At 38.4% G+C, this 22,140-nt stretch overlaps 1 protein-coding gene and 1 long non-coding RNA gene across 7 annotated transcripts; one reads left to right on the top strand and one right to left on the bottom strand.

The window, feature by feature from the left end:
* Positions 1 to 893: 893 nt before the first annotated feature.
* On the bottom strand, positions 894 to 3,309 carry LOC101482164 (uncharacterized). 3 transcript variants are annotated; one of them, XR_013093005.1, is made up of 6 exons: positions 3,189 to 3,309; positions 2,565 to 2,616; positions 2,396 to 2,471; positions 1,927 to 1,990; positions 1,765 to 1,825; positions 894 to 1,683 (listed from the first exon to the last, which is right to left on the bottom strand). It is a non-coding gene; the product is annotated as an uncharacterized LOC101482164 (long non-coding RNA). The 3 variants fall into 3 exon arrangements; XR_013093006.1 differs by lacking the exon at positions 3,189 to 3,309 and adding an exon at positions 2,931 to 3,165; XR_013093007.1 differs by lacking the exon at positions 3,189 to 3,309 and adding an exon at positions 2,947 to 3,165.
* Positions 3,310 to 3,326: 17 nt separating this feature from the next.
* Positions 3,327 to 22,054, top strand: dclk1b (doublecortin-like kinase 1b). 4 transcript variants are annotated; one of them, XM_004560597.5, is made up of 17 exons: positions 3,327 to 4,096; positions 4,464 to 4,844; positions 5,086 to 5,432; positions 12,826 to 12,925; positions 14,209 to 14,325; positions 14,410 to 14,504; positions 15,292 to 15,379; positions 15,646 to 15,815; positions 16,139 to 16,258; positions 16,506 to 16,652; positions 17,186 to 17,319; positions 18,080 to 18,157; positions 18,285 to 18,381; positions 18,488 to 18,568; positions 18,666 to 18,779; positions 19,485 to 19,555; positions 20,114 to 20,306. In XM_004560597.5, the coding sequence occupies exons 2-17, from the start codon at positions 4,484 to 4,486 to the stop codon at positions 20,169 to 20,171; spliced, it is 2,178 nt and encodes a 725-aa protein (XP_004560654.1). In that variant the 5' UTR covers positions 3,327 to 4,096; positions 4,464 to 4,483; the 3' UTR covers positions 20,172 to 20,306. The 4 variants fall into 4 exon arrangements, with proteins under 4 accessions (XP_004560654.1, XP_076729471.1, XP_004560653.1 ...); XM_076873356.1 differs by lacking the exon at positions 19,485 to 19,555 and having other exon boundaries at positions 3,332 to 3,941; positions 20,114 to 22,054; XM_004560596.5 differs by lacking the exon at positions 19,485 to 19,555 and having other exon boundaries at positions 3,334 to 4,096; positions 20,114 to 22,054.
* The last annotated feature ends 86 nt before the right edge of the window (positions 22,055 to 22,140 follow it).

The raw sequence follows: 22,140 nt of genomic DNA, 5'->3' as shown, positions 1-22,140 counted from the left end.
CTGACAATTTTTAGAGGAATGTTCAAAGCTACTTAACACAAAATTTAAGTACAAAAGAAATGTTTTGTGCTTAACATTGATAAGCAACATTCATGCAATAAAAAGGCTTCCAACTCGAGGGATGAACCAATGTTGTCTCTACAGGCAAAGAACCAGTTTTAAACTTTATCTTTAGGCACTTTGAAAAGAAAAAAGACGTTCATAAGTACTGAGGTTCAAGCTTGTCAGAATTTAACAAATTAAAATATACTGCATTTCCATTAATGTTTGTACATTTCACTGATTACTGTATCATTTCTCATTTTGCCAAAAAAAAAAAAATTTAGGGGGCTTAAGACTTACACATATTGAATATTTACATTCAGTACATAAATTATTCCATTTATTTCAGCAGCTTATAAAGATTTTTCAACTGATAAGATGCCATATCTTTACTCAAACTTCACATAGGTATCCAGTCCAGTTGTTTGTTTAGCATCTCATTTTTAATGTACTCGCTGGAGAGGGAAAAGCAAATTGTAATAATTGCAAATGCAGCATTTTGCCTGTGTTTGTCGGTTTTATATTTCAAGATTAAATGCTTTGAGGTTTCTAGTGGAAATTATGACTCATCTTTACTATAATTCCTACAATGATGCACTGAAAAATTAAAGATGTTACTCAATATGAAAAGAAATGTCATCTGCATCAGTCTGACAATGCAGGGGGAAAATGCAAACATTTTTATCAAATATTGGCAAAACACGTTTAATGAAGTCTGCAGACCGAACTGCATAAATACCTCATGGTGTTGCTATAAGCTAATCATTTCGAAACTTTCTGTATATGCGGTCTAAACATCTTTTATACACAAATTAAAATAAAAAGGAAAGAAAAAAAAATACAGCCGTCTCTCTACTAGCTGGTCATTTCAAACTGCAAAGTTGCAGTAACTTTGTACTTAATCAGGACCCGTTTCAGGGGAAAGGACAAAATCTACAAGATTAGGATCAGGGAAGCACAAGTTACTACTGCTATCCAAAAGCAAATCGAGCCAAAATGGACTAACCACATCACACTGACTGTCTGTTAAAAGGCTACTGCAGTTGGCACTGTCTGGGAAAAGTCTTGAATCGCACAAAGCTTCTGAAACTGCAAGAGTGACGTCATCAGAGCTTGAAGGTTCCCTTTGAAGTTTACATGGTGAGATAACTAGTTGGCTTGTAAAATCTACTGATACAATGTCAGGTTGGCTAACCTGAGGTAAGTCAGTGTAACACACTTCAGTTTTTTCAGGTGGGGTATAGGCTTGGCCACAATGACCTGATAGGAAAGTAACAGGATCCACCTGGTGAGAAGCAGCATCCCATAACATATGGCTTGAAGATGAGCTGGGTAAAAAAGTGTGGCTGATATCTGCTGATGTGAAAGCACATGAAGTTGCATTCATAAATGCGGTGGCTGAATTTATCCAGTTATTTTCCACAAATTGAAATGAGGCAGAGAGAAATTGATCCTGGCACACTGGCAGCATTTGTCCTCGGGGAACAGTCGATTTATCCAACAATATTGGCGGGGCATGTGCTGTGGTCAGGCTGCGCGCTCGAGGAAGTGTTTCATCCATCGTCAGAGGACTATTTGTTGTGATAGATGGCTGATTTACTTCTTTACAGAGGTCTTTCTGAGGGCATCGTGAGACACGATCTGAAATTTAGCAGTATGTTAACAAATACAACAATGTACCAAAGATAGATTTTTTTTTTTTAATGAAAAACAATTCCTCACTTGACGTTTTAACAGCCGGCTTTGTCCTCTGAAGCATTCTTTTTTAAGCCTGATCGTTTTTCTGTTAGAAAAAAAAACAGACAGTCAGCTTGGTATTCTTACCATTTAGCGAGTTAAAAATAAATCATCTGAGTGTTCAAAACTCTTATTTGGATTGTGTACCTTTTCTTTTGTGATCTCTGTATGCTTTTCCAGAAAATGCTGGAATTCATCTCAACCACTCAACCTGGGAAAGGAAAAAAAAAAAGAACATTAAAATGATCATAACATTTACTTATAATATTGATATCAGGATGCATTAGACCTACTTTAGACAGAATACCTAAGGGAAGAGTCTCTTTCAAATAGCTTATATAATTCGCGGTGAGCTCTAGTGTGTCTGCTATGTCTAACTGACCGTTGACAAAGGGCAGAAGACCACACAAGTGTTGACAAGATGTTCTGATTTGAAGCCTGGGAACATGTCAATATGTGCAGTAAAGAAGTTACAGTTACGGTGGTGATGTGAAACCATACAGGAAATGGCCAAGGAAGAGTTTTTGGTTGCTTTGATAGCACACCCTGGAATTGTGAAAGTCTAACCTCCGCCTCTGTTCTTTGCAGCAATGACTGATTGAAGTCTGGAACTCACTTTTCTGTGAAGAAGAAGGGTAACACTTCTCCGTGGTAGGTTCATTTTTTATTTTTTTTTTATCTCATCCTCAAGCCTGAGGAGAAAAAATATCTCTGAATGTCATAACACACAATGACAATGTATTCAGAAACTTTTAAGAACACATCAAAATGACTTTTTCCCTTACTGCTCAGGTGCTGAAGATTTATATGACTGCAGTTTTTGGCTCCTGAGTTTGTCTGAAAGAAGTGCAACCAAAGGTTAATGTACTGTTAGCATACACTGTCAAGGTGCTGTTCTAAAGGCTGGAGTTACTTCCTTATTTTAAATAGAAACCTTTGTAAGGAGCATTAGAAAGTTAAGCTTTGTATAGACTTTGTAACCACAGCACCATACATACATTTAATGCATGAATAAACATTTTAAATCACGGAGTAAAACTGGAATAAAGAACAAGAAAGTAGCGTGCTACTTAAAGCCTGGACAAAACTCTTAGGCAAGAAAAGTTAGTAAATTTTGTAGCAAGTCACAAGTTGTTAATTATATTTAGAACCTTTTAGTTGTATAACCTGATGAGCGCACTTTTGTTTGCCAATAATCTTCCAAAGTTAGAGAATAACAAAGTTATGTTTTCAGCTCTTGGACAAAAGCCACACAGTAATGTGATTCTTGGCATCAGGTTTAAATTGAGAAAAAAAAAATGCTGACAAATATAAATCCAAGATGTCCAAAAATGTATTATTAACACAAGCTGTCAGCCTATAAATATATACTAATGATTTTTTTTTTTTTTTTTTTTAAAGCAAATTACTCGTTAGTTGGTCGTTTTTCTCATTCTTAAGTTGTGCTTTTAGTTTCCCTGTTAAAGGCGACATTAATCAGCCCCTCAGGCGCATTTCAGGAGCAGGTCCAAATGAACTTGTTAATTTCTCACATTACCAACACCTGTGTAAGCTTCTCCCGTTACACACAACTGCAGTGCATTATTACCGCCATACCTGCTGTCTACGTTGTTAGCGCATGCGTGAATTTTATTACTTATTTTCAACGATAGTAACCGTTTAAACGAGCTAAAACACTTGCTAGAATCTAAACTTACGGTTTGATTCGAGTTTTCTTTGTTAATTCAGTGCAAATGGTTGGTTAATTACTTAAAGAAACACTAATAGTAAGTTATTTCTTTTGCCGTTTTGTTTAAAAATGTCTGTAAGATATACCATAAGGTAGCTTAAATTGGGAAAGTCACCATTTTATTGTTACTTTAGTGAAATAAACCTGCAGGCCAACTACACCTGGAAGTTAAAATAAAACTTAGGTTTTTTTTATTGCGAACTAACGGGTAAAACTTAACGAGGATTAGTAGTTTTTGATTCTAATCATCCCTAATAGTGTTACTAAAGCAGGTCAACACGAACGCGCATTTTATTAATACGTGCGAGAACGCGCCCCGGCAGCAGCGTGCACGAGGAAGGCTGACAGCAGAGCGGTCCGGTAAATCACTGCAATGGAAGAGGAGTAAGGGAGGGTGGAGGACACCGGCTACAGCCCTGCCTCCAATCTGCATGTGAGTACACAGCAGAGTAGACACACGGCAGGGAAGCAGAGCACCATCACAGGGCAACAAAGGGACGCATGGTTCATACAAGGTATCCAATAAATAAAAGATCTGAGACACGTTTCGCCTGGAAGCGTTTGATTACATCCGTCTTCACCTCAGAGGTAAGATTGCACAGAAACTAGAAGATCCTGCTGATTACCGTTTCCTTCCTTTTGTATTTTTAAGGTTTACCTTTCAATAAGCTTTTAGCCAGAATCCCACAAGAGACTGTTACTGTCCATATATTATCCACAGTAAATGCATGTGAATTTTATATATTTAAATTGAGACACTCCAGAGAACATGAAATGGGTGTGACATGCTACTTCATAATGTGTGTATGAGCAGCAGTTGCAGCATCAAGGCTTGTGCCAGTGCTGAAGCAGGTTGTATAAGCCACTAGACTTAAAGGGAACGTAATTGGTGTAATATGTTATAAGTTAAAATGGTATTCAGATTGCAAGCATGTTCTTTCCTCATATTATTCAGTATAATAGCACAGCACAGACATGGAGCTGGAACACTTTGATGAGCGGGACAAGGCTCAAAGATACACCCGAAGGGGCTCGAGAGGGAATGGGCTCCCCAGTCCCACTCACAGCGCTCACTGCAGCCTGTACAGAACCAGGACACTGCAAGCACTAAGCTCAGAAAAGAAGGCCAAGAAGATCCGTTTCTACCGCAATGGAGACCGATACTTCAAGGGGATTGTGTATGCCATTTCTCAGGACAGATTTAGGTCTCTTGAGGCACTCTTGGCTGACCTTACAAGATGTCTGTCAGATAATGTCAACTTACCCCAAGGAGTACGGACCATATACACGATTGATGGGTCAATAAGGATCACCAGCATGGACCAGCTGGTGGAAGGTGAGCATTGTTTCTAAACAGTTTTAAGCCTGCCTTAGATTTGGCTTCTATTAAGTAAAATAGTTATCTAGTAAAATAAAATATGATGGAAATGACACTAAAATAGGAGATAAAAACAAAAACCCTTAAATTCTTCTGCTCTGACACAACCTATGCTTTTTTTTTTTATATGCTATGTTTGTGTTAGCATTGCTAATGGGCTGAGAAAATCTGTTGTCTTGTTGTTGTTTTTTTCCTCCAGGAGAGAGCTATGTTTGTGCGTCTATAGAGCCATACAAGAAGGTGGACTACACAAAGAATGTAAATCCTAACTGGTCAGTTGGTCCTAAGACTGCTGTGTCTGTCCGTGACCCTTCTTCCCTTGGTAGTGGCAAGGCTGGATCTCCAGAAACCAGGGAGACCAAGGACTTCATCAAGCCCAAACTGGTGACAATTGTCCGCAGTGGAGTAAAACCTCGCAAGGCTGTACGGATCTTGCTCAACAAGAAGACTGCACACTCCTTTGAGCAAGTCATGACCGACATCACAGATGCCATCAAGTTAGACTCTGGAGTCGTCAAAAGGCTTTATACCGTTGATGGGAAGGCGGTAGGTGTTAAATTGTTCTTTCTGCAGAGTTATCGGTTTGTTCATTTCAAAGACTTCTAGTACCAGCAACAACATATTTCCAAGTGGGGTTCAAGTAGGAAAGCATTCGCATTAGGTAGTGACTTTGGGAATCTCAGGCATCACCAAAAAGTTGCAAATATAATGGGATTTTATTTTCCCACAGTAAGCACGTTTGTCACTACAGCTAAAGGTGTTTAAAGTATGAAGTGACTTTCAGTGCTGTCCTTACTCAGAGGAAGCATTAAGTATACGTCTCACAACTGTGCCATTCAGGACAAGTTACATAAGTGCCTGATGATCTTCTGTTTGTATTTACACAAGTGTGTTTGTGCTTGCCATTAGTGAAGCTATGTGCACATTCATGTAACAAGCAGCGCTTTTGATACAATAAATTTGAAAAGTTTAAAAGAAGAGATGTTATTTACCTTCACATTTCCCTATTTCAAACTAAAGCTCTTAACACCAAATGTTTTTATTTGAAAATCACGGACAAAGGCAAAGCAGGAAGAACAACCATGCAGTAAGAGCCCGGTACCTACAAGAGTGCAATTGCTTTATCTTAAGCTTCTCCACCACTTAAACATATAATTGGTCACAAGTGGGAAGGGTGGAAGGATGCTTCTTTAGAAGAGAAGTCAAAGTAAAATGGGATCATGCCTCCTCAGCCCTTGTAAGTGGTTTTGGAGACAGGTATTCTGGTGTTGCCATGCTGAATTCCCATTTGTGGTGCTGTGTTACATCTTAAGTTTGATTTTAGAACATTGCAATGAACCGCACTTGGTAGACATTTGCAGGAGGCTTAAAAGATTTGGAGTTATGCATCTGACATCAGAGGCTGTGTGGTCTGTTCTTCAGTCTTGTCCCTGAGAATTGCTTCCTTACCCAACAAGAGAGCCCAGCAGGTTCAGAGTCATCTGGGAATATGTGTAAAATGTATTATGAGAAATAGGTTTCTAGGACTCCATCTCATATTCCTACTAACAGTAACACACTATTAAGTGTAAGTGAGTTTGTACAAAACATGCAATCTGATCAGCGACTTGAGACTTAATTATAAAGCTTCTTGTATTCTTGCTTCGACTATATGCTCTAAATACTCTGGACTGTTATTATTTATACATTGATAACTACACTGTATATGTAGACTAATTATATTAACCTTTGCTTGGAAATTATGGGAGTCATAAGTGACTATCAGTTTTATATGTAGGGCTGACATGGCTGGACAGCATGCAAGTACCACCTACACTACGAACTGTCTAAACATTGCACAAATAGTTAGGGCACTCTGTATTGGTATCCCTCTGACTTTTTTTTTTTTTTTTTCCCCCGCTGTGATGGTCTCTATGGTAAAATGGTTTCCTGAGCTGGTTGCTAAGGAACAGCCTCTGCGGCAGAGCGGTGCAGTACTGATGTCAGGACTGTAGGTGTATTGTGAAAAGGCTCACAGATGCAGTGCTCAGTCTGTCAGCCTTATTATTACACACGGCGGCAAGATGGAGCACATGGCTAAGGTGTAATCCCAGGAAAGCATCCTTTGTGTAATGGTATGTAGAAGGAACAGTTGGAGTTTTTCACACTAACAAACAAATCTGCCTTCGGAATATCCTCTGTTGTTTTAGGAATAGAGATTTGTTTAGCAAAAAGCACAATGATACTGCAATTAATTAAAAGTAGAATCCCACTCTATGGAAAAAGTAGGAAATTCAGATTTATTTTTTATGGTCCTCTCACCGTCTCTAACTGCCTTTTGTATCTGCTTCTGGATTTTGTTAACTGTATCTCCAATAATAAGCTGCTTGTGTGCTTGGTAGTGCCTTCATTTCTCTGGTTTTGTGACTTTTTGCCCTGTTGTGCCACCAGATGGCCAAATAAACACCCATTGGCATTAAGAGACCTGTTTTCACGGGTGTTTAACCTTTTGGTAAATGACCTGCTTTCTGGGGGGGAGGGGTTCTTAGACAGGCTTTTGCTGACAGTTTTTAAAAAAAAGAAAAGAAAAATGTGACAATTTATTTTTAAATACATTGTTTTCCAGTAAGAATTAAGTACAGATTAAATTTAAACGGCTGTAATTGATTGTTATGCATTTCTTTTTTGGGTCTGCTGGTAAATTAGCAGTGGCATTCCTGTGATTTGTTGTTTTATCCTTAGTTGTCTTTGACTCATGATTCATGGTTCTATTTGTGGATCAGCTTGGCGGGTGGCTGTGCTTGACGCCGGTGATCCTACATACTGCTGAGTCACTCTGTAATGGTGCACTGCCATGCAATGTGTGTCTAAATACATAGAGAAAATAAAATCAGTAAGGACTTAGCCACAATAAAGACACTCCAAGACACTGTAATGCACAGAGAAAAGTGATGGAGAGATGCATGCTCCACAGATAAGACCAACACAGTGGGACTTATCTATAGGGACATGGCCTGTTATGACCCCTGATATTATTCGTCAGATGGAGCAAAGAGTATTTCTAAGACTGAGTAGGTCTGAGGGGACTCGATCATGATGTTCCCATCCCTGCTCAAATGGATGTGGCTCCGCACTATAACTGTATTATGCACAGTGCTAAGTTCTCTTCATGCTAAAGTCAACACTTCTTGTTCAAATAGATGTCAACAGCCACCCGAGGATAGTCTAGCTTCACATCAGTGCATGAAAGCAGAGGCTTACGCCTCCTTTCTAAAGTTATGTATGAGAGGATGTGATTAAATGGTCCATTCATGCTTTGCCAATCAGATACACAGTGGATGTGGTTGGAATTTATGGTGCTCTGTGTACAAGAGAGCTGAAGCTAACATAATGTTTTTCTAATTCATTCCTTTAAGTTGACTTTGACTCTGCCGTTTTCTGGTCTGGATTTGCCCACAATTAATCTCTTTGGTTTCTACTCATACCACAAATGTCACGTCTGCTCTATGGATCCTGGCTGTAACTCTCATCTCACTGTCTTAGGAAAATCTCACTTTGTTTATTGATTCAATAAATAAAATGACTAAATGGTTTTAGTTGCTCTGCAGCCTTCTCAAATTCGATGTGCAAAAAGATGAACAAAATGGAAGAGTGCCTCACTTTCCTCCCACTTTCTGTAGTCTGGCTGTACAAAGAAGTGCCTTCATGTGCCACTTCATTTGGTAGATATGATTTTTAGCTCATCCAGCCAAAGGACTGATGACCTCATGCCATAGCGAGGCAGCTGTCCAGCCACAGTTAAAACTCGCTATTCCTCCTCAAGTATTGGTCAGATTTTAGTGAAACCTGCACACAGTGATCACCTAATGGATCTTCATACAAACTGTGCTCAATTGTGATGGATTACATGCTGGATGAACTTCGTCATTGCATTATCCCTTCAACCTACCCGTTGCACTCGGTGGAATTTTCTGGTGTGGAATTCAAAAGAAGCTTTACAGCATGTGAACATCCTGAGCTGTGTAAAGAAAATCTTTACAGTAACTTGTGTGTGATGTTGCAGTGAAACTATTCTTGAATATTTTAAAAGTTTAGGTGATAATATTGATCATCTGTCCGTTATTATATAGACTTTTTTGCATGCTCTCATTATACCAAAAATATTTGCAGGGCGTGGTTATTATCTTGGCTGGTTATTATAAATGTTTTTGGGGGTGTTTTTTGGTTTTGAAACACTTCTAAGAGCTAAGTGTAGAAACTTAGTTTCCTTCAATGTTTTTGGAGCAGCCCCTGTTAAGTCGCTGCTGTTTCTGCAGCAGAACTGATTTGGGCATTTGTACAACAGACTGCATATAAAGGAAGCTCATGCAAAATAGAACAAGAACCATTTGCCAAGTGGAGGTAAAGATGAGTCATGTTTCTTTCTGGCATGCTAGATGACTGGCTCCTGCTTTCACTCTCACACTTCAGAAGAAGCGTTAGTGTCCTGGGAAGCTCCACCTGTGCATGCTTTGTGTTACACAATTGTGTTCCTTTATGTGATCTTTTCTATGGCTTAAATCAATAGGCTTCTATAGCATGCATATATCCATTGTTATTTATTTCTGGAATGGATGTCAGGTGCAGCACTTGCGGAAATCATAGATAAAACCCTGGAAATCAATACTTCCCTAGGATGCTCCTGAATTGTGAAAAGTATGCGTGCGCTTTCTATGCGAATGGTAGGTTTAATGGAGTGGCTGTGTCACAGAGCCTGAAGGCAAAAATAATCAATATGAAGCATCACATTCACAGTTGCCTCTGTTATTTGGCTTCATCACAAGCTTGAGAATTCTAAATTCAAAGTACTTTGGTGGAACTACAGAACTCTGAAATAAGAGGTAACTTTTAGGCGTAGCGAAATCATTGATCAACATATTTTTTTCATGTTCTTTTATAACGTTATAAATCTTTTGTATATGTATATTGTGTATATATATATGTGAACACTGCTGTTATTATTGAGAGTGCATATATCATTAATTGGATCTGTAAAAGGTTTTTAGCCCTTGGTAGGTATCATATTTTTAAACATTCAGACTCCACTATCTCATAATAAGAATAATAAGAATAATAATAATAATAATAATTTACCTTTAACCTTTTCAATGTTTTTGATTCCAAGACAATTCACAGAGAGAGATTGGGATTAACAAGGTGGAAATTTGAATTCTTAACAACATCCTAACAATATGCTTCGTCATTCTCTCTAAATGAGGCTATGCTGCTTTTGTGTTATCTGCAGTTTGCACCATTAAGAGCTCCAGATAGGATCTGACAGTGGGTGTCAAAGTAGCCTTCTCATTGTCTTAAACTAAGCTGTGATTTTTGTCTGGTCTCCTTGGTAACTGCTGTGCAGCTCCTCCCTGTGGGATTTCCTTTTAGGAGGAGGAGGGGGTAGAATTGGGGGTAGGGGACATCAGTGATGCAGAGAAAAGGTTCTTATTTAGCAACCCCTCTCCTCAGCCCCATGTGTCTGATATTCCTTTTAACAATTCTTGACTGAATGACCTTTGAATGTTTTAAAGGTTACTGGTATAGCCAGCCTGACTGTTCTGTTTTTTTTTTTGTTTTTTTTTTATATTATTGTGATCTAAGATCAGTGCAGTGGAGACCAGAATATTGATCCATCAGAAAAAAGGTGATAACATGATGTGATAAGGTAATTCAGTAGTGGTGTTAATATACTAAAGCAAACAGTCTATCTCGCCTCTAAAATCTTTTTAGGCTCCTGATAAGCTTATCGTTCTTGATTAATGGATACCAACATTTGGCACATTTTGTTTTGCATTCGAAAACTCAATCTGTATATGTTGAACTTGTTCCTCACTGGACTACTTGAAATCATATCCAAATTATGGTTATGCATATTTTGTTGACTAAAGTGTGTTTCCCCATCATCTTGGCTTGTTACAGTCTGTCATGTGTGGGTTTGAATTTTTAAAGAAAAGAAAAAGGGTGTGCTGGATTTTGCAAAAAAAAAAAAGGAATGCAATATAATTGCTTTCTGATCCCATTTAGGGTTTTTTTTTTTTTTTTTTTTTTTTTTTTGGAAGTTGTAATTTAATATAAAGTTAGATTTACTGTTGCAAGTCAGTGTCTTGTTTTTTGTGTCATTTGTTGCTGTCAGTTTTCTTGTGTACATAAGAGAGCCATTTCCTTGGTCATCAAGGTCACAGTTCAGTTTATAGGTTGAAAAAGAATGGGAGACAACAACAAAGAAGAATATATGCATAAAATCATAAACAACGTAGCAGAATGTGTGTTTGTGTATGCAAGTGTAGAAAGTTAGTAGTGGAAAGCATTTATGGATGGGTGTGTTTTTAAACCAAAATAAACAAACCCAATGAGCCTGTCAGACAGGCTGCAGGAAGGAGGGAGCTTTCATCGATGACCACACCATGTGTAAGCGTGGGTCATCCAGCTAACCCCAGTCCAATAGGCACATTGGAGAGGGATAGCAGGAGAATCCTAGAGGTGATCACAGTGGCAAACATGCAGTTCTTAACAATATATGTGATGTTGTGGAAAGCATGCCTTTGTATTCTAACTGATATCTATAATACTATAGGTCAGTTAAACAATAAGGATTAAAGGCTGAACCTTATGGAGAGGAAATTAAAACTGAAGCTCTACTTTCTCTTGCACACTCTTATTAGCCGAAGAGTCATCTGTGTCTATCTTTATTTATTCATGAGACTGCTATATAACCATTAAGATAGACTTTTCTATAAATGCAAACACCAGCACCCACCTAGCCATACAGTTCTTGTTTATAGAAAAGCAGAAATGATTATAATTTACACTTCTGTTGTTTTTACAGTGATGGTTACTTGGTTACTATGTTATTTTATCCAAAGTTTAAACTAAGTAAAGTACATTGTGGAAATGCTGCTTTTTCAGAAACAGCCTGACCACTGTGTGTTGTTGCGATTGGATCTCTGAATAAATAGCTACTGTTAAACATTTTCTAACGTGATTTTACAAAATATAATCTGCAGTAACAGAGGGCAATTAACTTAATCGCCCACTAGAGATGATGATTTAATGGAAGACAGACACCATTGTCGTGGTCTCCACTGAATAAAATCTAACAGGTTTAAAAGGAGCTTTTCTTTTCTTAATGGTTACCCTGAAGACATTAAAGTGCAGCTGGGCTGTCACAAGAGTAGAAAGAGGTTAATTCTTTTATTTATATGCTATACATGCTGTACCATTAATTTTTTTTTATTTGTGCTTAGATCACAATAAGCATTTATTCAAGCCTGGCATCCTTAAATCCAGCATTGTGATCAATAAAGTTCTTTCTTTACTAGCACATGTTTTATATACTCCATTTAACATGATTATCCAAATGTTATAAATCCTATTAAAGTTTAAAAGCCATTATACACCATTTGCTGTAAACAAACTGCTATATTCTTTGCACAAATGTGACACATATTGAAATGTGAATTATTTATTGAAGAGACCTTTTTACCAGGAAATCTTGAAATTCTTGAAATTAAAGCTCAATACATGCTAACTGCATGTTGCCAGGGTTCAGACCTACATACCTTTTGCTGTGAGACTGTAGTGCCAACCACTGTGCAACCTGAATTTTTATGACATTTTTGTTCAATATGTTGAATCCTTCACTTAGCATTGATGTGTCATGTTGCTATGATATCGTACACTGACGCATTGAATCTCATTTGCCTCAGTTTGAAAAAAAAAAACAAGCAGAAGAAACAGTAATATACTCATTTTTACTTGATTTGCATGTCTTTGTCTGAAAAAACTGCTTTGTCTGTTATAGTATGTATACAATATTTCAAGATGTTAACACATCATCTTATTTCCAGATTATGTATAGTATCAGTTGAGAGTGAATGCATTTCAGACTTATTGAACTAAAGCTGACAGACATTATTTTTCTCAGGTCACCTCCCTTCAGGACTTTTTTGGGGAAGATGATATATTCATTGCTTGTGGTCCCGAAAAGTTCCGCTATCAAGACGACTTCAACTTGGATGAAAGTGGTAAGTGTAGTTATGAGGCTTGCACCAATTTCCCGTGTTTTATATGTTGTTCACCTTAAGTTGCTGTGCAGTCATTTAAAAAACATGTGAACCCTATATTTAATAGTAATACTAAATATGATGATGATGATGATTAAATGATTTTCAAATGAGGAAAAAAACTATATTTTTGTGAAATGTGCTTTGAATGAAAGAAAGAAAGAAACTAAATAAATGTGGATCATGAGCATGCCCACCACTCTATTGCATCACCTCTTTCTCTAGCTCTGAAGGAGGATTTCACATTTTTCTTGTTCAGATAAAACTTCAGCTGCTTCACAGTTTGAAGTCTCCTGCCTGATATTTTTCATTTAATTATGCTTAATTATGCGTAAAATATTTTAACATGTAACATATCTAGACTTCAAGCAGGACAGTCTGCAGCATGGACTCTTCCCTACAAACCACGAAGAATTGGCTTGCTAAAATAGGCAAAGCTTTTTTTGGGGGAAGAAAAAAAATGTATATATATTTTCTGGATGGTAGTATGCTGTACACTGCTCCAAAACCTGTGCTTACTGGACTGATGTAGTGAATCTTTGTCTCGCATAAAGATTTTGGCACATGCTGTGGATGTCTTTCTGTACCACTGTTTACAGAAAGTATCTTCCAAAGACTTGCAGTTGGTTTGAGAGTATCGTCCTATCCTCAGCACAAAAAGGTTCACCAGCTCATCAGATAAATTAGCACCCCTCCTCCAACCCTCATGCACCCGAATCAAAGTGGTGTATGGTGTCTTGTACTCATCCAGCCACAGACCAATAATCTCTGTTCATTTGGTCATAAAATATTTCTTTGTTTCAAATTGTATGATAATGATATAAATGAGATCTACATTAGTTACAGTGCGTGCTTGTTGGTAGGCAGTTGATGTCATTACTTGGTTTATACTGATAGGCCCAAAAAAAGAAAAAAAAAAAAAAAGAGAACAGTTGTAGCTCAGATCGTAACCCCAAGATGCTCTCTGATGCATCCAGAGTGTCAGTGGTAGATAGAAAGCACTTAAGCATAGAAAAAGTGATTGTGTGAATAGGTGAACGCAACACATTGTGTAAAGTACTTTGCGTACTCAGTAGAAAAACACAATATAAGAACCAGTCCATTTAGCATTTAATAATGCCAGAGAAGCCGAAAGAAAGACAAAAGGTCAGTATGCCACACATAAAGCTGATCATTTATTACTCTGCCATAATGATGCTGGAACAGTCCACACCTTTTATTTTGCTTGTTTTATTTCTTTTCAGAATGCAGGGTAACAAAGTCTGCATCATATGGGCGGCTGCCCTCAGTACATGGTCGCTCTTCCCCAAGAAGTGGTGGAATGCCCCGCAGGAGCAAGTCTCCCTCATCTGCCGGTTCAGGTAAGAGTGTGCATGTGATCTGTCGTTCACGTCTTGTGAACTTGGTTTATGCTACAGTATTTAATCTTTATCTTATCCTAAAAGCTAATGGCACTGCAGGCAGTCAGCTGTCCACACCTCGTTCTGGAAAGTCTCCAAGCCCCTCTCCAACCAGTCCAGCTAGCCTCAGAAGACGACAGGTAAAAAAAAACAAAAATGAAATAATGAAGTAATGATTTGTGTTGTGCCAAGATTGAAGAATTTTAAGAAGTTTTTCATTTAATTAGACAGAACTTTAAGTGCTTCAACAGGTTTTGCACTGACATGGAACAGAAGTTTATCACCATCCTTGTAGTTCCAAAAAATGTGTGAGTCAGCGTTTGAATCATTATAAAGATTTATCAGTGAAATGGGGAAAAAATCCAAAATGCTTAAGTGAGCTTAAACCCTGTGGAGAAAACTCTGACATGAACTCAGGGAACCCTTGTCACAATGAAGCAATTAAGAGATTAAACAAACACGCTAGTGAATTAAAAGCCCATGTAATCAATGCTGCTGGCTAACTAGCAACTTTTCAGCAATTTGTGAATGAAACATAATCTTCACTGAAGCAGCAGCGATTCTGACATATCTGATCATGGATCAGGAGAGTGCACAGTCTCTCATTTCTCATTTAAAATCCAGGTATCAGTGATACTGGTGTCACTTATTCATAATTCTGGCTCAGGTAGCTATTGTTACTGTCGTGAAGTTTTTGCATGTCATTTTCTGTCTGTGTAGAATCACTTGGTAGTCTTTGTGCTGGTACAATGATTTCTGTAAGGTTTCACCATGCTTGGTTCATTGCTATCTACATGCTCAAGGCTAGCAGAGTGGAACAAACAAGCTTTGTGTAATCTGGCTGTAATCACATTTTTATAAGCTTTGCTCCCCTTCTGAAATTTGTTTCTTTTTATTCTCACTCCATAGCTGTCTCTTCTTTTTCAGGGATCTCAACACAGTGGTTCTTCACTCTCCTTGGCGTCTACCAAAGTATGCAGCTCAATGGATGAAGGCGATGGGCCGAGCAGCGAAGGTCAGAAAGGACACAAGACAAATCTCCAAAAGTTGATTCTGTTCATCTGGAGAAACGTTTCTCCCACAAAACGCTACGTCCAGATGAACAGAATCAACTTTTGGAGATTTACTTACCTGGATGATTGAGCATGCATCAAGACGACACAAGACATAAACTAATTTTAAACAAACAAACAAAAAACAGTTTGCAAACAACATTTAAACTACTATATAATGCTTTACCTATTATAGAGTGTATTTTATTTCATTTTATTTTTTTCACAGCTGAGCCAATGGATGAGTACTCTTCAATCCCTGCCTCCATAGCAGAGAGGTACAAAGTGGGAAGGACTTTAGGGGATGGAAACTTTGCTGTGGTCCGAGAGTGTGTGGAGAGATCCACTGGAAGGGAGTATGCGCTCAAGATCATCAGCAAAGATAAGTGCAGGGGAAAGGTGAGCCTGCTCTGCACCTGCTGAATTCAGCTTTTACACCATCAAATTTCCAATGTTCATAAAGTTGAAGTTCAACTGTTGCTGAGTCATTTTTTTTAAGTCATTGGTGAGCAGGGGTTGCTATAATGCTGGAAGCAAAAATATTTGGTTCTGGTTGGTTTTGTTTTCTTTTTTGTTTAAATCACAGCATCAAATGATCCTAGTTTAGAGTTCTCTTTTGAAAACTGTTTTCTATTACTTCTCTAAAATTACAAAACAAATCTCATATATTGTGTGTAAAGGATTCTGGCTACAGTGTACAGATTGTTTTCTTTGTCACCCAGGAGCACATGATACAGAGTGAAGTATCAATCCTTCGGCGTGTGAAACATCCCAACATAGTTCTTTTGATTGAGGAAATGGACACACAAAACGAGCTCTATCTTGTAATGGAGTTAGTTAAGGTACTGATTTTTTTATTTTTATTTTTTAAACGAAGAAATTGAAACCTTCGATGTCACAAGATAAAATTCAAATAAGTTATCAAAAACATTTAATATGTAATGCATTCTTTTTGCTGTCATAGACTGGTTTATAGTTGAATTAATTTACTTCAGTTAAAAAGAAAATTTTATCAACCATTTATCTGCGTCAGACTGTTATAAATTTAGCAACTGGGCCTCTTTCACATTTCAAACACTCTTTCTCCAGGGGGGTGATCTCTTTGATGCCATTACATCTTCTAACAAATACACTGAGCGCGATGCCAGTTCTATGCTGTTCAACCTGGCAAGTGCTATCAAGTACCTGCACAGTCTCAATATTGTCCACAGGGACATAAAACCAGAAAATCTGTTGGTAAGTACGACTCTGCACAGAGCATCTGTATGGGTGGGGAATCGCTTTGCATTGTAAAATATCCAATTTCCCTATTAGCCCCGTTTCCGTGTCATTGTTTTTTCCTCAGAATCTGTAACATATATATACATAAGAGCTTGGATTTAAAACTACCAATAATAAATGGTGCATAGGTAAATAAGTTAATTAAATTACACAGTTCTTTGGTAATTTAACGATGATCAAATATACTCAAATTTCTTCTCTAGACCAAAAATTATTGTTGGTCTTAAAACTACACATTCACTTTTTTAGTATTACTGCTTGTTGAATAAGATTCATTTCACGATCAAACCAAAAGTCAGTTTTCTGTGCAGACCATCCGTGTTTGCAGTCAATGGAATTTTTTTGTAGTTAATTTTGCCTGAAATTACTGCACTAATAAAAAAAGAAAAATGGCTCAATAATGAAATCAAAGTTTTACTAATCAGATTGACTATTGGTGACCTTTTCATCCAGTATATCCCACTGTCCCTTTTCTGTATCTTGTCCAGGTATATGAGCACAATGATGGGAGTAAATCTCTGAAGTTAGGAGACTTTGGCTTGGCTACTGTTGTCAACGGGCCCCTTTATACTGTGTGTGGCACACCCACCTATGTAGCACCAGAGATTGTTGCTGAAATGGGGTAAATCAGTAATTACATTATCCAGTCCAGTCATCTGCAGCACCATTATCAAGACCATAAAAAAAAAAATGCAAGAGTGTTCTCCAAAAGTTGATTCTGTTCATCTGGACGTAGCGTTTTCAGTGAGTACCATTCAGTTAGTACCATTCATAGGGAGTTGGGGAATGGCTGCAATTGCAGCATTGTAAGATGGCAAAAGATGTACCCTTAGACCCCCTCCTCGATTTCAATGATGAGGATGTAAACATCCTGGACAGGGAGGGACGCTGGTTTGAGCGCGGAGTCAAGGAAGCCATTTATGTGAAAAGGGAAAGACCATCTCTGAATCGAGGAGGGGGCCTAAGGGTACATCTTTCACCATCTTACAATGCTGTGATTGCAGCCATTCCCCAACTCTCTGTGAATGGTACTCATGGCCATTGATCAGTGGTCTTTGATCAGTGGTTGTTGATCAATGGTCATGAGAATTTGCATAATTATGATGAAGGAACTGGTCTCCCAGCCCATTGTTCCTTCAGTGGTGCTAGTTATGCAAATGTACTGTTTATAAGATTGGGGAAACCTGCAGTCTGCTGAGACTGAAGAAGTCACTTGGATGAGTGATGAAACGTTTCTCCCACTGAAAACGCTACGTCCAGATGAACAGAATCAACTTTTGGAGATTTACTTACCTGGATGATTGAGCATGCATCAAGATGCAAGAGTGTTGTTTTTCTGCGTCAAGTGTCCTTTATGTGTTGTGTTCATATTCATATTATAGATATGGACTAAAGGTTGACATTTGGGCAGCAGGTGTCATCACTTACATACTGCTGTGTGGATTCCCTCCCTTCCGTGGGTATGTGCTCCTGTATTTGGAGGTTTACTTTAAGCGTTACACATTATTTCCATACATTTTTAAGGTGTCGCATGTAGACTAATAGTGCCTATAGAGCAACTTAGCTTTATAATTTAACTGTATACAGGAGTGGTGAAGATCAGGAGGCGCTTTTTGAACAGATTTTGAGGGGCCAGCTTGAATTTCCTGCACCACACTGGGACAATGTGTCAGACTCAGCCAAGGTTTGTATCTGAAAGTGGTCCTGCTGTGATCACGAGCCATGTGAAACACCCCAGACACCCTCAGTATGTTATTATGAATTTTTGTGGCTAACAAATCTCTGTTTAGGCTCTGATCACTGGGATGCTGCAGGTAGCAGAGGATAAAAGATATACAGCTGTACAAGTCCTTGATCACTCGTGGGTCAATGTAAGTGTGTCGTCAGTCCTTTCACCAGAATCTGCATCGATACCAGTGACGTTGAGAAAAGTAGAGTTGCTGAAGTATGGCTCTTTATATTTATCAGGATGATGGTGTGTCAAAGAAAGAACACCAGCTGCCAGTGGCTGGGAAGATCAGGAAGCACTTTAACACCAGAGTGAAGGTCAACAGCACTACAGCTGGAGTGTCCGTGATCACAGTAAGCACTGCTCTGCACTCTCCACACTGACACTGCATGTCGGTGTGCAACGGTAGATTACATTTGGGCTTTCTGCTTATTAGCATGCTTTGGCAATGAAGGACTTTTCAGCTTTGAGCCATAATGTGCCTCATACAACTCACACATGCAGAAGCTTTTTATTTTTATGCCTTGGATGTCATTTTAAGTTGGAACTAAAATTGCTGCTTTTGTAAAACAGGTAAACGATTGTCCTCTGATGTTTTTAAATCTGCAACCTCCCTGCTTTTTTCTGTCAGTCATCACTTCATCCATCTGCATCTTACTGCTAGATTTTCCTTTGTTTGCTCTGCCCTCTCATCCTACTTTTAGCTGGACTGTCAGCACTCTTGTTAGAAAAGCTTAGAAGTAACATAGTTGACCATTACGAGGTTTTAGGAGATGATATTTTAATTTGAAATATTTGCAAATACAAGCTGGATTTGAAAGATAAATAACTTGTTTTCGAAGTGAGCATTGTTATTAAGGAGGATCTGCATTGCTCTACATTTCCTGTATACAGTCTTTTATTTTGAAACCATTTTCAGTTTAGTGACATGACTTCTATCTGCGAGTATCTTATCAATAATAATAATAACAGGAGTGTAGAGATGTGTTCCTAATCCGGTAAGTGATGCTTTGAGTTCATAGTGATCCTCTGAGTTGCGCTCATCTCTCTCTGCTCAGCTGGACCAGGACTTAACCATCAAGAAGTCAGGGTCTTTGGACCGCTACCAGCATCCTTTGTACTGGATAAGGTATGACACAGCATAGTGCTTAAATAAAGTGAGTGCTTTCATGGCAAAGTGCTGGCAGTCTCCATTTCCCATCTCCCAAGGGTTTGACATATTGCCCATCAGTGGATCCCTTTTCATGCCTCATCATATCCTTCACTTTATCACCTTACATCATCTCATTTGGGCTGTAGCAGGTAGCTGCACAGTTTTCCTTGCCATCGACTTATTTTGCATTTAAAAAGGTTGTTTGAGAGTTTTTTTTTTTTTTGTTGTTGTTGTTTTTATAAACTGTGCTACTTCATTTTTATTTTCCAAGATAAAAACATTTTTTTTCTTTCTAGAAGTGTTGGCAACATAAAGTGGTGGATCTTATTGCCTCTTCTTGCCTTAGAGAAGATGAAGTCATTTTTTTTCACATAGAGGAAAAACTTGCAAGGGAAATGCAGCTTTTCACATACAAGTGCATGATGACACTGGCTCATCTAAAATGTACCTCATGCCTCAGTGAGTGGATGCCAATCCTCATTAATCTGGCTCTCTAGATACGCTAACAATTGCTGCTGTGTCACCCTCTCTCAGACCACGCCACTTGATAAAGAGAAGCAAGTTTTCCGACGAAGACGCCACCAGGATGTAAAGGCCCACCTCCCTCATGGTATCCGTGCCAGCCCCTCCCACAGCGCAAACCGTGGCCTTTCCCCTGCTGAGGTCACTTCAGAGTCCGAAGACTATTCTCCAAGTTCGGCTGACACTGTCCGTTCACCCACTTCTCCATTCTAAAAGCCTTCCTGGAGTGACAGTGCCATCCATTCCTCTGTGAAAAAAGAGGCAGAGGGTTTGATGGGTCTAGTCTGTTGACTTGAGCTTTCACAGACTGAATAATTACCCTTACCTGTTTTACCCCCCGACCCCCAAAATGTCATGTTACCTTTATTTCAATTCTTGAATGCATTTAAGAGAGAAGTCTAGTCTGGATCTGGAGGTTTATATTTTTATGCCCAAGTTCAAATGGCACATCTTTGTATCATTTAAAGTTCAAAATATTCTAATAATGCAGGCTCTCAGTTCACCCATTAAAACCTCGATTTGTAACAGGCTGTATTTGCTAACATCTCTTCAAGGATGAGCTCACTCTGTCCTAATTGGCTAACTTCCAGAGGTTGGGCTCTCCTCTGCACAGACTTTAGCTGGCTCTTGGACTTCAGAGCTATGAAAACAAACATCAGTAGTCAGGTTTCAGTATTTTTCTATTTCCCCTAAATGTAAGCTGCAAATCTGCATTGTTGAGCCTGAACAACTCTCTTAAGAATTTTCCAACAAAGACATCCACTAACATTGAATGCTGATTTTTTTTTTTTTAAAGCTTTTATTTTGTGTAGGCTTCTGTGATAATTCTATAAATTACAGAAAATCACGAGATGCATGTTGTTTCCCCTTCCCCTCCAAAAAGCCAACAAGCTGTTTAGGCCCTATCAAGCGGCAAGGACTGGTTCATTGTAGTACTTTGGAGCCCTCTGCTGGTTAATATTGTATCCTACAGGAAGTAAAGCTTTTTGAAACCGAAACCTTAGCCTTTAAATATTAAATTACATTCAGTAAATGATCGGTACATATCTGATTTCAGCTTGTTAATATTAACGGTATCGGCCAACCTTCTGTTGTACTGTAAGGCAAACAGTTAGCGTGCTGTAGCACTTGACTTTGTGGTGTATAAACCATTGACACGTTATTTGAAAGGACTTCAGACATGCTGCCAAATAAGTATTTCCTGGACCTAACAGAATGACGACAATTCTTGTCTTGCCACATAGTAGTTCCTCAAAGAGAAGATGGGCCACTGATATTTAACTGATGGTTTAGCTTACCTGTGTGCTCGAGGGTGATTACTTAAATAGTTCTGTTACACATCTGTGAGAGTGATTGCAGTTCACTTGTGGTGCATATGAATGTCAATGCTGTAGTTGGTAATAGGTGCATATTTTAAGGCCTTGCCTTGACACATATAGATTTAAGTGCAATTGGGTATACTGTGCTCTTGGGCAGTATACCTATCAAATGCTGTGTGTCCTTTGTAATGCTTGCATATTTGAGAATGTGCTGCTGGGATTATTGGAATGTCAAACTCTTCCCTATCACATGAGGGTAACTGGTGCAACATGGTTGATTTTCACACACTGAAATAAGAACCAAGTTAAATAATAGTAATACAACAGTGCTTCCAGTAAAATCTGCAATTTTAATATTTCTCTCCATTACATCATTTAATTTGTTGAATGTTTCTTTCAGTGATCACATCAAATATGACTGAGCAATTTTAGGTCACTAGATTTTCTGTGCTTTGTCTAATTGCTCCAAGCATTGGTTCACAGGGGACAAAATATTCATTATTATGACTGTCCTCTTTCCTTTTTCATAAACTGTAATCTGCATGTGTGCTGATATGCATCCCAAATCAGTTGTTCTGGTCTTCTACTGTTTAACATGTGCTTGTCAGATATAAAACCATTCCTTTTACCATTATACGTGTTGCCTAGATGAATGAACTTTGGTAAAGGCAGACTGTAGTCATACACAGCTAAGATTTGTATATACTTAGTCGTGTGAAG

This window comes from Maylandia zebra, linkage group LG14 (genome assembly GCF_041146795.1).
Source record: "Maylandia zebra isolate NMK-2024a linkage group LG14, Mzebra_GT3a, whole genome shotgun sequence".
In the NCBI taxonomy this organism is placed as follows: Eukaryota; Metazoa; Chordata; class Actinopteri; order Cichliformes; family Cichlidae; genus Maylandia; species Maylandia zebra.
This window is presented reverse-complemented; position numbering and strand designations above follow the sequence as displayed.